Source organism: Ischnura elegans, assembly GCF_921293095.1.
Source record: "Ischnura elegans chromosome 13 unlocalized genomic scaffold, ioIscEleg1.1 SUPER_13_unloc_1, whole genome shotgun sequence".
NCBI lineage: Eukaryota > Metazoa > Arthropoda > Insecta > Odonata > Coenagrionidae > Ischnura > Ischnura elegans.
The window spans coordinates 7,953,729-7,970,986 of NW_025791657.1; the positions used below are offsets into that span (position 1 = coordinate 7,953,729).

A 17,258-nucleotide genomic window follows, 5' to 3' on the forward strand; every position below is an offset into this window, starting at 1 on the left:
GAAAATTTATTGGCTCGTAAGGCAAGTATATTCCGCTTTATTTGCCATGAAACATAAGTGTAGAGACGGGTCTAACAATGCACTTCACTTCTTCCGAGCCTCTGTGACCGGCTGCCTGGCACGGAATTTGACAAACTGGCTCGCTAGCATGTCACAACCAGTCAAGATGTGCTTCTTGACTTGCATCAGCAGTTTGGTCTTGATAATGGCACTGTATAGACATATTATGCCAGAGAAAATTATTGCAATATTGAATGATATTCTTGTCTTAAATGCCATGAATTGCATGTATGGACATCTAGCTTTGTTTGGAAACAGCTGTTCGTCAATGGTTATGTGTGGTCCAGGCTATGGTAAGGGCATTGTAGTACTTCAGTTACAAAGGAAAAACATCTTAGCATGTACACACTATTGAGTATTTGTATCTGCTACGTACGGTATTAGCGATGCGTTCCTCATTGTGTTTTAGACGAACCTGGGTCAGCACTGGCTATCGGACAGAAGAAATTTATGCGTATTCTTGAGGTTGTGCGCCGATGTGGAAGGGGTGCTGGTCAGGCTTCAAAGCGACGACACCTTCTCATTCAGGATCCTACCTGAGAAGGATATGGCCATTCTGTGGAACCACTGCCTGGGCCACACATAGCCTTTGGCAAACAGCTGTTTCCAAACAAAGCTAGATACCCATTCACGCAGTTCATGGCATCACAGGCTGATAAATATGGGCAAAAATACTGACTTGTAGCGGAAAAGGATAGTAATTATTTGACAAACGGATTTCATTACCTTGGCAAGGACGACTCTCGTCAAGCTGAGATTCGCTTTACAGGTCATGCTGTATTGAAACTTATGCAGCCCTACTTGACCAAAGGCAGAAGTATCACTAATGGTCAATTTCACATCACTTTGCTTGGTTTTGCTTGAAAGAAAGGGTACAAACCTTTTGGGTTCCATAAAGAAGAGAAAGAAAGATATCTCTGCTGGAATAAAAGCCTCTCAGGAAGAGTTGTATTCAAATAAGTTTTATAAAAACGGTTACGTTACACTTACCATTTATCAGGGCAAACCAACAAAATGGGTTCTTGTAATAAGCTCTCTTCACCCTCATGTTGTCATTAGTGAAAACCCTAAGAGATTGCCCAAAACTGAACCAGAACGGACTAGAAACTGTCAAGTAAATATAAAATGCAATGAAAACAGAAATTTTGGTTTTTGCAAGAAGGGTAAAAAGTTATGTATGGCCAAAACAGTGCAAAAGTGCCAAAAATGTAAAGATTATCTGCTATTTAGATAAAGCTTTTTTGAAGTCGGTAAAAAATATTCGATTTTCTTTGTTTTTTACAAAGTATTTGTTTTTTTCTTTTGCACAAATTTTGTAGTTAAATAATTGTAATTGATTTTATTTATTTTTTTTCAAATTTTCATCTTTAAAATCAAATTTCCACATTCTAAGACAAAAACCAGATATACAAAATGATACTGCAGTCCAAGAGAACAGAACTTTTTGCTTTTTTTTCTTCTGTGGAAATCTCTTTAAAAAAAACATTATTTTTTTGAAAATATTAAGGAACCGAAAACAAGTATTGCAATGAAGATGACACTTAAACAATAGCGACTAAGAAAAAGAAATGTCTACAACACAACACAGTTATAAGAACATGGGTGTCAAAATGACACCCTCATGGCACTCTTGGGGTGTGCCAATTTCCCGGCATTCTAGTGATAATGCGAGTGCTCAGTACATTTCTCTTAGAAAATTAGTGAAATTTAGTGAGAATTAGTGGAATTTCAGTGGAGAAATTTAGTGAGCACTCACATGTAATGACTGCATAAAATAGTAAATTCAACATGTAAAAAAGAGCACTTGTACTGACGGTGATTAGAAAGTGAGTTTATGATGAAATAGATGATAGATAAGTTGATAACACTTTTTTAGTCTACAATATTAGCAGAATTAAAAGACTTTCATGCGTGGTCGAAGAAATAGTGAAACAAGTCCAAAGTCCAACGAGTTGCTGCAGTCTAAGAGAACAGAATTTTTTGCTTTTTTTTCTTCTGTGGAAAGCTCTTAAAAAACATTATTTTTTTGAAAATATTAAGGAACCGAAAACAAGTATTGCAATGAAGATGACGCTTAAACAATAGCAACTAAGAAAAAAAAATATCTACAACACAACATGGTTGTAAGAACATGGGTGTCAAAATGACACCCTCCTGGCATTCTTGGGGTATGCCAATTTCCCGGCATTCTCACTCACTCACTCATTAGGTTCTCAATCTACGGTGAAAACCTTAAAACATGAGTAAGCTGTGAATTTGGTCCTAACCTGGAAATAGCCATGAATATCATCATAAAACGTTAAAAATCTCTCCAAATTTGTTGTAGAACTACGATTTATAGATGAAAAGAAAAATGGATATTTCAATCATGTTTCAAGGGCAATTCACGTTCAGACACTGTCCACGCATTTATCTACACATGTGTATTGGCAGAGCAGTTATTGGTCTGTGTGCCATGACGACACATTAGCCTATGATTGGAAGAACCGGTAACCAGTACAGTGATCATTAAACCTGGCGAAAATCAGACGCTTGTACACTTCCCTGCCACCCTTCTACTTCCATTTTTCCGCTCACAACCAGGCCCTGCATTTTCCTAACGATAGGTGACGTCATGAGAGATAGCACATTTATTGCTGTGTTTGCACTCACGGCATCTGTTGCGTTTATTAAATTTGTAGTCAATGTACGGCTGATGATTGTTATGTGAGCAATATTTTCACCCAAAATGGCATATCAACAAGCCGTGAATTTGACGACATTCAGACCGTGAAAACCGGAAAAAAGCGTGAACTTTAGTATTTATTTAGAGTGGGAACCCTGCTAATTAAAAGCATGGCATTACAATTGCTGTTAGCATTTTGTTCGGCAGAAAGACAGTATTTTAGATGATTAAAGTGACAGAAATGGGACATGTGGAGTGACAGAAAAAGGAATGCGTGCAAGGAGGTTGTAAATACAGCAGACTCCCAATTATCCGGCTGCAGTTAATCCATGTTACGGATTATCCATGCATGATTTTCACTCTTGATTAATATTTTTGGCGACCTTAAAAAAAATGGATGCAAAATCATTGGAATAACTTCATTAATGCTAGGATACACTAAGCTTATTATTTCTGTTAGAATCCCTCTCAAAATAGAAGCAATACAAGCTAGCTGCATTCACGGGAGTACCGTGTTCTGGTTTTCCAAGCCTCGTAGCATGTGTCCACGCTCTGTGATCATGGATACAAGTCCCGCAGCAATTGCAAACAGGGAAACTGGTGCAATAGGTGACTATGTGGTGTGGTGCCTGAGTTAAGAGAATATCCAATTCCCCATAGGATAGTTTTCTAGTAGTCTTTAGTTTAAGATTAGTTTTTGGAATCCTCACGACTTCTTTAGCAAACCTGCAAATTTTCATAAGAATCGGATAAAAACTATGGCTGAGACAAATTATTTCCCTCTGGAGGTACTATGCCTCTGGAGATGGCATTCATTGAAAAACTGCAGTTTCACCCAAACTTCAAATGTTTGTGAAAAAAACTATAATATATAGCCAAGAAATATTTTACTTTGTATTATTTGTGTATGGAAGGATGAAAATTGCCAAGTTTCATCGAAATCAGAATTGGTGGGTGTTATGCCTGTACGAACTGACATGGAATGACCCAGGAGGTTTTGAAAAGGCTATCATGGGAATCCAAGGTTGGTAAAAAGTCCAGGCATTACAGTAGGATGAGCTGATGGTATGATGCACTCCTACGATGTGAGTAATCACATCTAATCCATCTCTCAGCAAAGCATGCTTAGTAATTTTTCTGTACTCTTTTGAGTGATTTTCCCAAAATTGAATGTTTTTATCGATATTTTCAAAGACTAATAAGAGTTTTGATAAATAGAACATCTAGTGGATATAATCTGCAGGAGACAAAAACTTTTTGCATGCAAGGAAGATAAGACAAAGTTAAGAATAATAATGGTAACAATATCTTGAAGCAATTGAAATTACACCAAAGTCTCAGTCACACATTCAAGCATTGGACAAATATTCATTCACACTTTACTATTGATTTGTTACTTGATACTAACCCTACATTTTCTTGATGAAGCGAGTGGTTTTTTTTATTCTAGCACTATGATAGACATTTTTTGCAATTAGGTGTGTATAAATGTGACACACAAGCTGTGAATATTACACAAGTGAATGTTTTAGGGTGGTGTGTAGTTACATACCCATGCTATAAGTAGGAATCATTATTTTTTTGGTGAACCCACAAAGCTATTTCTATATTTCTTTATCTCTGTGTTTAAGGATGCTGATTGTGATCATATGCAGGCACAGGCCTCAACATCTTCCCAAGGTGAAGAGGTGGATGCTGAAGGCACAGGAGCCATTATGATAGACCTGGACTCTATGCCGGTTTTGGCTGAGAAAGAATCTCCCAAGGAGACTGATGCCACTGAGGTATGTATGAAATTAAAATTCAATTAAAATATTGGAAGGAAGTGATGTTAGGGAGAAATCTTCAATTTTAAATACTGTGAACATTGGCTTCTTGAGTCCAGATATTGAAGCATGTGTTATTATTATCAAAAATGGCCGAACGTATTTTAGCCAATGCCACTTGGCACTGTTCATTGGTGATTTAAAATTGGTGCGCACGAGGGAAGGGGAGCTGATGCAATATCATGCGAGTGTGTGTATGTGTGTGCAATCGAACCTGAATGGAGTGTAAAGTGTTTCCCCCTTCCCCCTACAATTCTGGGCCTTCCCGACTTTGGTGTTTTGCACGTGACCAGTGAAAGGTCCACATTTTTCCCCATCCCCTCCCTCCAAACAACACCTGTGAACAGGGAATGGAGAATGACGGAATCTGCACCCCTTCCCTCTACAAAATGAGAACATGCTTTGGTGAGGATTATAAGAAAACACACTTCCTCCTGTTTCCCCCACCTGCTCCAACCCCAGAATAATACCCACCTCTAGGATGTGAATCTCAAGAAGACACATTGCTTCAGCTTCGTATTGCGGCCAAAGGCTATGCTGGGTGTCTTGCCAATGACGTGGAGGTGAGGTAGAGAGAGAAGAGAATGATGGAAGATAGATCAAGAAGTGTGGTGAAGAAGAGGAAACAGGAGAATACAAGGATAGATTTCCTGCACCAAGAGGAATAAAGTCAACCCACAATGCCCATACTTACATTTCTCTCATCCCATGGTGAATGAAGATGCAGCAACCCTGACAGGAACCAGCCATGGATGTCATACGCATCCATGACCGAGAGTCAATAAGTAAAACGTAAAGTTATCCCGCATTACGCCCTCCCAGGTAAAAAGATTCTCGAAGAATTCCCCTATATTCCCCAATCAAGAATAGATGAACTAACGGTGAAGAGTTCCTGTTGCCCTACAAATATTTTCCTTTGTATTTTTTTATTCTTTTGGCCCTCTTTTTGTCCCCGTGACTGAGTATATTTTAGTATCTTGGATAGAATGTATTATTGGATAGTTTTTGGATTGATGTTGCTTTGGTCACCTCATTTGTTTTTGTATTCACACCAGAGATTCATTAGAAGTGAAGATTCTTGTTTCATCTTTAAATTATTTTTACATGTCATTTGTTTTGGGTAAATTTGATTGATTTTGATTTCTTTTCACTTGCTAGTAGTGTGCCTAAAGAAAGATAATTGGGCAATAATTTCATGTTTTTTGTGTATTTTTCCTTGTTGATTTTTTTAATGCATTAAATTTTTTGTTGTATTTATAACCTATGTTTATAGTAAGCTCTCGTTCTTTCGTGCACGCCAGCAACCCATCAGCAAAGAGCCCTCCCACAATGGGACCCTCCCCTTACCCCCCTTACTTCCCCTCCCCCTCTTCCCCAACCCACGGTACAGGACCACATCCCTCCAAACGAATCCTCCCACTTTCCTTTCTTCCCCCCACGTCACATCCTCATGTGATTCGTGGTGTTGTGGCATTGCTGTCTTTGAAATACTCATTTATATATTTCAATTATGGTTTAAAATGAATCAATGCTTAAACATATAATTTTTTTACAATGTAAATACTTGTATGTTTTTCTTAAATTGGGCTTGAGGTAACCTTAATATTGAATTACTCGACCCCAAACTGTAATACCCTTAATAACTACCATTTGAGGGGAGTTTGGGTTCAAGTAGGGTGACTGTTATTGTAGTGAATAATTTCTAATCATCCTGCAGGATTCAAAACATAAATATCATAAATAAATTATTATAAAAAACATAATTTTATAAATTTCAATTTTTATAAAGCACTTGAAACATTACTTCCAGCAAGCCTATAAACATATTATTCAAACACAATTAGATTTGTGTGTGGCAATTATTAGATTCCAGCAAAAGAAAATATGCTTCTTTTTATTTGCAAAGGGGCCCTGCTACTATTTCCTCAAAGGGTCTAGGCGGTTAAGATGGTGAAAACCGCACCCTGATATTTCGAAAAATAAAAAATATGCATTTACAATGAATCCAAAATTATGTTTCCCCAAAGTTTCAGGCCTTAAAAATGGATAATAACCCCAAAAAAATGGAAACACTATTTTTGGTTTTTTTAACCATATCTCTAGTTTTTATTTTTTTTAAATCATTGTCTTGATTTTAAAATGTAAATACAATTATGTTCTGCCATTCTGATTTTTTTTCAAATTTTTTGTCCTAAAACTAAACTTTTGTGTAAGTTTGAAATTTTCAAAATTAAATTTAAAAATTAAGGAAAAAATAGACATGCCGAAAATATATGTTGTTACCCAAACTGTAAAATATATTTCGAATTTTTTTCCAGATTTTTAAAATTGGTGGAACACGGTCAAACACACATAACTGCTTCGCGCCATTTGCATCCATGTATTTCAGGAGTATATTTGATTTGATTGTTGAGAGCAACTATTTTTGATCAGTTTCTAATATTATTGATTAAGAATAAAAATTAACATTGCCTATCACATTAAGATAAATGTGAATCATTGTTCATGGTAATGCTGTTTAGCTTTAATTTTTGAATTACTGCATGAATATGACAGAATCGGTGATAATTGGTATATAATCCTTTCGAATATGCTCAAAGGCTTGGGGAAAATCATTGAGCAGGTTAGTATTAAAAGCATTTGTTGAAATTACAAGAATGCATTTAAGCTTGGGGAGAAAAGAGGCAGGGGGTGGAGAGAATATCTTGCAGGTTTTACACCTGGGACGATTGCAAGGTGAGGGTGTGGAGATAGTGATTGACTGCGACTTTTGGAGAGGGCGGGTGGCTTTAAATATGGTGTTTAAATTCGGTGGTCTCTTAAATGTTATCCAAGGAGTGGAAGGGAAAATCTGAGAGGTGGACTTGTGTTTGGAAAGGATGGGGTACAAGTCCTTCACTATGTTTTGTAGCAAATGAGCACCAGGAAAGTAGGTTGTGAGCAGAGAAGGAGAGCAATGTTTGTCTGCGCGGGTTTTATTGTAAATAGCCGGTTTTTTCTTATATTGTTCATCAAAAGTTTTTTGGGGTAGCCGCGGTGAAGAAGAGAGGTGTGGAGTTTGGAGAGGAACTTTTGAAGGTCTTGGGGGTTATTACAGATTCTGTGTCCCCGGACAGAGAGGGAATAAGGGATGGAACGTTTGGTGTGTGGTGGATGGCAACTGCTGTAGTGAAGGTATTGTTGTTTGTTAGTAGCTTTGATGTGAACCGATGTTTTGAATTTGTTACTATCTAAAAGGTGTATGTCCACATCTAAGAAGTTGATATTGGTTTTGGAGATGGAATAGGTGAAAGAGACTGAGGCAGAAGCGTTAAGTGAAGAAACAAAGGTATTAAGAGAGTCCATGCCATGAGGCCAGAGAATGAAAATGTCGTCAATGTATCTGAGCCAAAGAAGAGGTTTTAGAGGGTAATCATAGATACAGAAGTTCTAGATCAGAGGCATTGGGTACATATGATACATATGGTAGTAATGAGAGGTTAATGATTTATCATTTGTGCATCATGCATCCCTATGCCTCAGCTGCTTCCCAAGGTGAAGAAGTGGATGCTGGGATTCGATTTTGCCATTCTGATTTCCGAATTTATCCATTTAAACAATTATTGTAATTATGCTTCCTGCCGCTGTATTCTATCCCTGATAAAAATAAACTCCTCCATTAAGGAGAGGTTTACCCTCCATTGAGGGTACAGGAAGGATAGGTGTAACCTTCCTGTACCCTTCAGCAGGGGTACACGAAGGGTATTTTAGAACATTGGTGGGTACGCCCTCTCCTTCCTGGAGGGTACGGGAAGGGTTTGGCCAGCCTCGATGAAGGGTACAGGAAGGATAAGTGTACCCTTCAGCAAGGGTACACGAAGGGTATTTTAAAACATTGGTGGGTACGCCCTCTCCTTCCTGGAGGGTACGAGAAGGGTTTGGCCAGCCTCGATGAAGGGTACAGGAAGGATAGGTGTACCCTTCCTGTACCCTTCAGCAAGGGTACAGGAAGGATAAGTGTACCCTTCCTGTACCCTTCAGCAAGGGTACACGAAGGGTATTTTAGAACATTGGTGGGTACGCCCTCTCCTTCCTGGAGGGTACGGGAAGGGTTTGGCCAGCCTCAATGAAGGGTACAGGAAGGGTAGGATAAAATAAAAACTAAAAATCCATAAATTAACATAAAAATTTAAAAAATCGCTAATAAACTAAATTAAACAAATGGGGATGAGTTGCAACAGTGATTTCTAAAGTTATAGGGCATAAAAAAAAATTAGCCTTCACGCGGTCTTGAACCCAGGAGCTACATATTACAGGATCATGAACTAGAGATTTAACAACCTCGGCTATCGAGGTACTTGACAAGAGTAGTTTCTCAACGGAACTTATACTACAAAATCTTAAGATGAGAATCGCACCCGGGCTTATGTGGAAGAAAGCTGTGACTTTTTTCTACCACATCTATTTCGTTCAGAAAATAAGATCGGCATTCTAATACTGAACATCACTCTAGCGATGTATCATTGTCAGCCACACAAATAGGTTACATCCTAAAACGTGAATGGAAGAACTTCTAAATGAGCTTTTTTCACACAATTACAGAAACTATTGTGTACAGTGGCGTAGTCAGGAATTTCGTTTTCGGGAGGGGGGGTCCAAAACCAGGTGGGAAAAGTTTAGAAAAACAGGATAGTAAGTATTGGAATTCAACTTATTCAAACACTTTTCATAATCGAAAAAACTTCAATAGTCAAAGAAATATTTTTTAAATTCATTATTTTTCAATATTTTGATTTCTATTATGAAGGAAAATGATTGTGTTTTTATACTTCGGGGGGCGGGTTGGCGGAGGGTCCGAACCCTCCGGACCCCACCCCTGGATACGCCACTGAATATGTATATTATTGTTTTCCTTAAGGAAATTTTAAAGATTAGTTGTGTAGCCCGTCTATCTTTGCTTTCAAAGACTGCTTACGTTCTTGTATGGAACTCAATACTCTTTAGCAGGTGAAAGTAGCTAAGGAGACTCTTTCAGGATATGTTTTCTTCAGTTATAAATGCTAAGTCCCAAGGAAGGGTAAACGAAGGATTTTTCTCTCCTTCCCTTACCCTTAATGGTGGGTAGAGGAAGGGCTGACAGATGATAAGGGAAGGAGTTCCAAGGAAGGGTACACGAAGGATTTTTCTCTCCTTCCCTTACCCTTAATGGTGGGTAGAGGAAGGGTACACGAATGGTAAGGGAAGGAGTTCCAAGGAAGGGTACACGAAGGATTTTTCTCTCCTTCCCTTACCCTTAATGGTGGGTAGAGGAAGGGTACACGGATGGTAAGGGAAGGAGTTCCAAGGAAGGGTACACGAAGGATTTTTCTCTCCTTCCCTTACCCTTAATGGTGGGTAGAGGAAGGTTTGACTGATGGTAAGGGAAGGAGTTCCAAGGAAGGGTACACGAAGGATTTTTCTCTCCTTCCCTTACCCTTAATGGTGGGTAGAGGAAGGGTGCACAGATGGTAAGGGAAGGAGTTCCAAGGAAGGGTAGACGAAGGATTTTTCTATCCTTCCCTTACCCTTAATGGTGGGTAGGGCGTGGGTTGTGCAAGGGTAACTACCCACCATGAAGGATGCCACCCTTCCTGTACCCTTCCTGCACCCACCATGGTGGAGTTTATTTTTGTCAGGGATGTATGCCTGTAACGATTCCTTTTTCCTTGTGGGTACAAGACCGCTCAAGCTGCCTGAAAGCATGCACTCATGTAATGGAACCAAGATTTTCGCTACTTTACCATGCATACTTACTAGAAATTGAAAAAATGGAATCTGACATGACTGCAAATCGTTCAAGTATGGTAATATTCTCGGAAAATCTTAGAAAACGTTAAAAAAAAACTCAATGTGACCTGGCACCTACCAGTCATGCTAAATTATATCAGAATTATTTTATCGTATGGTAAAAATTGATGACTTGGAGTATACATTCTTGACTTATAGTGCAATACGAGACAAATTCATTCCTTGGTGGAACCATCCATTTACAACTGGACAGAAGCACGCCACCTTTTCCCTCACCTGATCAAACGTGAACAAGTACAGTGCAGCTGTGTCATTTTTATAAACAAATCATTCAAAAGGAACAATTCATGGTAAGAAAAGAATGGGTGAATTCTGCCACACTGAGGGCTTGTCGTATCTCTTAGAGCAAGTGAGTGCTCTGACATCACAGGGTTCCCCATTTTTGTGACCGTATAAACATCTTGATCACATCTGATCACCACGGAGCATAAGTGAGGCAAATAAAATATTTAAGTTCTGTTGCATACGGTACGCCCTCATCGAGTGATTATATTTATTAATTCATGTACCCAATGATTGGAATCATGAGTTAGAGGTACGTTACGATTGTTTGCAGACGACGCTGTAGTTTACAGAGAAATCCGTTCCAGCAGAGGTATAGGCTCGCACGCTCCGCGCGCTCGTTAAGGGGCTCCGCCCCTTAAAAACCCCGGTTCCGGCTTCGCCGTCTGCATTTCTGGTCGCTCGAAGACTTTTAAAGTTCGAATAATCTCACCTCAGCTAGGGGCTGGCTTCGCCGGCCAGGGGGTAGGGAGGCGCCCCACTCATTCCTCGGAACGGCTTCGCCGTTCCTCGCTGAAGGGCGGCTTTGCCGCCCAGGGGTTCAGTGTGCCCCCCCGGGGCTTCCCCGCTTAATACTCGGAACGGCTTCGCCGTTCCTCGTCTAAGGTCCCCATAGCCGCTCAGAGGTCGTAGGCATTTCGGAGCTGTTTCACCGTTTTTCGTTTGAGGGGAGTCCACAGCTTCTGCGCCGCTTGAACATCGGGGCGGCTTCGCCGCCCGAGGGTTACTGAAGCTCCTCCTCGCCTACGCCAGTTACTCCTCGGAACGGCTTTGCCGTTCCTCGTTCTGGGGCGGCTTCGCCGCCTTGGGATTGAGGATTTTTTTTGGTGATGTTCCAGGAGGTGATCGGGGGTTTTCTGGTATTTTTCCAGTATGGTTTACGGTGGCTCGCCCTCACCAAATATTCCGGATCTAGAGCTCAGAGGGGACGGGAAGTGCGGCGTAATGTTTGAGAGATGTTGCCAAATAGGAGACTTAATGGCACATTTGACATTTGGGGGGTATTTCAGGGGGATTCCGGGGGTTTATGTATGTATTCCAGGTGGTCACCATCCGTTCAAATAATTTCCGTGGGGATGAATCGTTGGGGGCGGTGGTATACTCACGAAAAGTACCCAAAAAGTAGAGTAATATGCAAAATTTTATTTTTAGGGGGGTGTATGTGGGTTTACCGGGGGTTTATAGGTTTGTCCTACCAGGGGTCATCAGTCGTCGACATCAATACCGTAGTGATGAGGGGCAAGGCTTGGGATGGTGGCGGAATCGTGACGAAAAATACCCGAAAAGGCTACTTATATGTAAATTTTAATTTTTAGAGGGTTTCGGGGGGTTTAAATATGACGATACCATATGGTCACATTCATTTGCTGTCATATCTAATAGTAGTGTGCCCTATGAACTCCATATTTCAGGAGTAATACAAAAAAAAGGAAACCAGTCCCCGAAAAAAGTGAGTAGAGCCCGCCATTTTTATTTTTTCGCGATTAAATCCATTAAATCATTTACTAGATGTTTATGTTTTCTGAAAGACAATTCATAGTTGTATGTAACAACAAAGTTTGAAAGAAATTAGTCGGGTAAAAATTGACAAAACCTTGTGTTAATCTTTTGGAAATCGTAATTTTCGGTGATTTTCGGAATACTTTAATTTTTTTCTGAGTAACCAAGCACGATGAAAGAAAATTGTTATCCATATTTCGTAGACAACGTGATTAGCATATATAATAATCATTTTCGTTATCCAACACCGTAAATTAAGTCGAGGGGAGGGGAAAGTTTGATATTTATTTCGAAAAATCAATTTTTGGACGCCATTTTAGCTGTAACTTTCTCAAATGGAAACTAATAAATTTACTTAATTACGTGCCTACGTTCATCAGCTTTCAAAAAATGCATTAACGACTCGTGTGGCACGCACGGTTCGCGCACAGTAAAATAAAAACCGAAAGACGGTCACCGGAAAAAGCCCGATTTCGGCCATTTTGTCGTCCTAGCGACGACACGTGGCGGAAACTTCCGGTTTTCGGATTTTTCCTCCGGATCATTTCGGGTTCCCCGCACGCGTGCCAAATTTCAGCTCTCCAGCACTTCTAGAAGTGGTCGGGAATTTGTATCCATGAGTCAGTCACCACAAGGGCTGTATATAGATGGGACTCGCCGCGCTGCGCGCGCTCGTTAGGGGGCTACGCCCCCTAAAACCCCCCGCATCCGGCTTCGCCGGCTGCCCCCGCCGGACGGCTTCGCCGTCCACCCCTCGACTGCTCGGAACGGCTTCGCCGTTCCTCGCCGAGGGGTCGTCTTCGCCGTTCCTCGCCGAGGGGTCGTCTTCGCCGCCCATATATTTAGGTAGCCCTCCGACAGACAGCAGCTGGTTCCTTGGAACGGCTTCGCCGTTCATCGTGTGAGGGCGGCTTCGCCGCACAAGGGTTAACCGAGTCCCCCCTAGGCGTGGACTCCTGGGAACGGCATCGCCCTTCCTCGTGCCGGGGCGGCTTCGCCGCCCAACGTGTACCGGTGTTCCCCCGAGACTGCGACAACTCGGAACGGCTGCGCCGTTCCTCGCCGCCCCCACCGGACGGCTTCGCCGTCCCACCCGGGTCTCCTCGGAACGGCTTCGCCCTTTCTCGTTGTGGGTCGGCTCCGCCGCCCATATATTGAGGCAGCCCTCCAACAGACACCAGCTAGCACCTCGGAACGGCTTCGCCGCTCATCGTGTTAGGGCGACTTCGCCGCCCAAGGGTTACCCGAGTCCCCCCGAGGCGTGGACTACAGGGAACGGCATCGCCCTTCCTAGTGGCGGGGCGGCTTCGCCGCCCAAGGTTTACCGGTGTTCCCGCGCGCCTTCGACAACTCGGAACGGCTGCGCCGTTCCTCGCCTGTGGGCGGCTTCGCCGCCCAAGGATTATCTCGCCGTGATGGGGCGGCTTCGCCACCCGAGGTTTACCTATTTCCCCGCGCCATCGCCTCCTTGGAACGGCTGCGCCGTTCCTCGCGTGAGGGCGGCTTCGCCGCCCAAGGGTTATCGGCGCCCTCCGTCGTAAGCTTCCTCGTAATGGGGCGGGCTCGCCGCCCAGGGTTTACCCGTGTTCCCCCGAGGCGTCGACTCCTGGGAACGGCGTCGCCCTTCCACGTGATAGGGCGGCTTCGCCGCCCAAGGTTTACTGTGTCCCCCCGAGCCGTCGACTCCTGGGAACGGCATCGCCCTTCCGCGTGATGGGGCGGCTCCGCCGCCCAAGGTTTACTTTGTCCCCCCGAACCGTCGACTCCTCGGAACGGCGTCGCCGTTCCTCGTATTTGGGCGGCTTAGCCGCCCAAGGGTTATCGGTGCCCTCCCCCCTCGTAAGACACCCATTCGGCTGCTCCACGTGTTTGAGCGGATTTGCCGCCCGAGGGTTCTCGGAGGTTTTCCGCGCGTCTGACTCCTTGGAATGTCTCCGTCGTTCCTGGGGCGGGGGCAGCTTCGCCGCCAGGGTTTTCACTCGTCACAGAGCAATGCGTACTAACAGCTTTCCCCGATCGTTTACAAAGGCTGCCGGGGGATAATTTGGCTGAATGTAGACGCATGCTAGCCGTGATTGTGGCATTTTAGCTTATGACGATGTTTTGAAGGGGGTCCGGGGGGTTATCAGGGGTTTTTATGAGTATACTGACAACGGTCGCAATCATCCAAATAAGTTCCTTAGCGATGAGTCATAGGAGAAGGGAATTACTGCTAAAATATGCGAAAACACCGAAGAACATGCTATTCACAGAAAAAAAATAAATTTTTCCCTGGTCTTCTTGGAAGCCACGTGAAATATCGAGGGGTTTTCTTGCATAAAAGGTCTTTGTCTACCTACAGTAAAAATTCCAGCGATGTAACTGTAGGGGAACAATGAAGTTTCCCGTATTACTCACATTTAGATTACCCATTCTGTGTTCTCCACATAGCGGTGCATAGTACCTGTAATAAGGCATTACTCACGCGAATTTTGTGGCCGTACCTTACGGGGAAGTGGTTTTAAAAAATGCGTTAAGGTGTACATGTGCCAGAGTCCTCATTTTCTCTCTACTATTTTGTTAATAAATGCACATTTAAAATTTAGAATTTTTATTGCGGGTGTGTAAATGTGCATGGATAATGGAACATAACGGTTAAATATAGCCGACAAAATTCCCATTTCGAATCAATAAAAACGATACAACTGGGATGAATGGTGCACGAAATATACGACTTATTAAGTAATTTTTATTTTTTTGGGGGGTTCACAGGGAGTTATCGGGGGATTTTATTTGCTTGTCCCGTATAACGCGGCATCGTTTACCTTGGATAAAAATTTCGGCTCTGTAGCTGTAGTGTAAGCATGCTTTTTCGACGGTGTCACCCGTTAAAATTAATTATTCTGCGTTCTCCTGGTAGCGGCGCGTAGGGGCACGAGAAAGAAGTCAATCACCTGAATTTGGTGTCCGTACCACGTCGGGAAGTGGTAAAAAAAAATTCCGAAAAATTTAAAATCGTGTGTTGAGGGAATGCAAACTTCACGGCGGATGTGTTGTAAGTTACCAAACGTTGTAGGAGTCGCAAATTCAATGAAAATACATAATCGTTAATTACTCGAAGTTTGATTAACATGTGGATATCAAAGGATAGCCAAAAAATTAAGAAAAAAATCTAGTATCTTGCATGAAATTGAATTGGTCCTACAATTATTGCAAATTGGTCAAAAAAATTCCCAAAGTGAGCCCATAAGAAAAGCATTGGAAATTTTAAATTGTTAAAAAAAATACTTTTAAACAAAAAATTGCAAAGGCAACCACACCAAAAAATCAACCAAAAAATCTAGTATCTCATAAGTTAAGGACTTATTCGTACAACGATTAAAAGTTGGTTTTAAAAAAATCCAAAGATAGGCCCATAAGAAAAGCATTGGAAATTTAAAAAAATTATAAAAAATACTTATAAACAAAATATGGCAAAATGTTTCACATCAAAAAATCGGCCAAAAAATCTAGTTTCCGTCAGTGACATTTCATGTTCCCGTGACATTTTCAAGTAGGCAAAAAATGGAATATGTTTTAGTCCCATAAGGCTCCAATGTTAATTCGGATCGATATATCTCGAAAACCGATCGACTTTTTCGAGTTTTCGGACTTTTCCCCCCGATGAATATTTTTTCTCCACGACCTGTAAAAATTTCGTCTTCCCAGCACGTCCGGAAGTGGTCGGGAATTTGTATACGTGAATGAGTGAGTGAATCAGTGAGTGTGCTATCTGTCACACATCGGGTTGTATATATTATAGATTATAATTTCTCATGATTTTCTAAATTTGTTGTTATTGCAAAAATAACTGCAGAAATGGAGTGAGTATGCGAAAAAAAACATTAGTGGTGCAATTTTCAAAACAATCCGACAAAAATCTGATTTTTGTCCTACTTTTTCGCTATTCGGACCACTTTGCGCCGTTTTTATTACGAGGTTGGTTATGGGAAGGGTTAGTTTCCAGGAAAAAGTATCAGGTGTTGAGGAGGTGGAGTCCATGTTTGTGTAGCTACGAAAAGGGAAGATCTATATTTCATTGAGAAAGAATGTGGAAAACAGAGGAGAATGGTTCGCAAGAAATCGGTCGCATTGAATTCTTTTTAAAAGAATAATTTCTGGCTTTCCTAAAAATTTCCGAGTTTACTCCCTAGTTCTCAGAAATAAAGTCTCACGTTTTAAAACTCACTTTTACAGGTAAGTAGATTTACATTATAAACCGTTGGAAGAGTTTCATTATCCGAGATAACCCATAAAAGCACTGAATTAGTCGCAAAATATTTTTTATACGAATTTGATGATAAAATTACAGATAATGTATTTCGAAAAAACATAATATTGCTTGATGTTAGAAGTCATCAAATCCGGGGAAGGGGTTTGAAATTTCACGTATAAAATAGCTTATCTGTTTACTTATCATTTTCTTTTACATTTGTAGCAGCAATTACTGTTTCATAAACTTTTATTCGTTGTTTGAAGGAAAGGCCAAAGATTCAGTTTGAGTTTTAGTTACAATGCGTGCACCATAATCACCAGGCAATTATTTGTACAAATGACAATAAAATGCGTATTCTTGAAAACAATATATTGCCAGCCATGGTTTCTCAGGGAAATATTTTTGCTTTCTAACTGCTTTGGAACCCTTTTTAAACGCCAAAATCCCTCATTGAAATGCTGTAGAACTCAATTTCCACTCATTTATACCAAAAGTTGACAATATGAAGACGTTTTCAACTCATTTGTAATCACCTTTTTAACTCCTTTTTGCAAAGAGTATTTGTTAGGCACCGCTTTCTACACGTTTGGAACTCCTTTTTAACGATTCGTCAGGATTTCCAGACGTCATCATTCGTATTGTAACTGCTGTGTACTGAGAAGATTCATGTGTAACTGCTTTCCATAGGTTTGCAACTTTTCTTTAATGACTCCATGTGATTTATGGACGTCCTTATTTGTTGTTCAACTGCCTTCTACGCGCCAACACAACATGGGCAGGTTCAGTCTGATTTGTTTGGTCAAGAAAGAGAAAATTCTTTAATATATGCAATAGAAATGCATAAGCGGTTAAAGAAACAGTAAGT

At 41.2% G+C, this 17,258-nt stretch overlaps 1 protein-coding gene across 1 annotated transcript in view; it reads left to right on the top strand.

Moving 5' to 3' along the window:
- LOC124172456 overlaps positions 1–5,323 on the top strand; it is a 29,314-nt gene extending 23,991 nt beyond the window's left edge. The window contains exon 8 of the mRNA XM_046551897.1: positions 4,357–5,323. Coding sequence (XP_046407853.1) covers positions 4,357–4,536 — 180 coding nt within the window. The 3' untranslated portion in view covers positions 4,537–5,323. The remainder of the gene's footprint in view (positions 1–4,356) is intronic.
- The last annotated feature ends 11,935 nt before the right edge of the window (positions 5,324–17,258 follow it).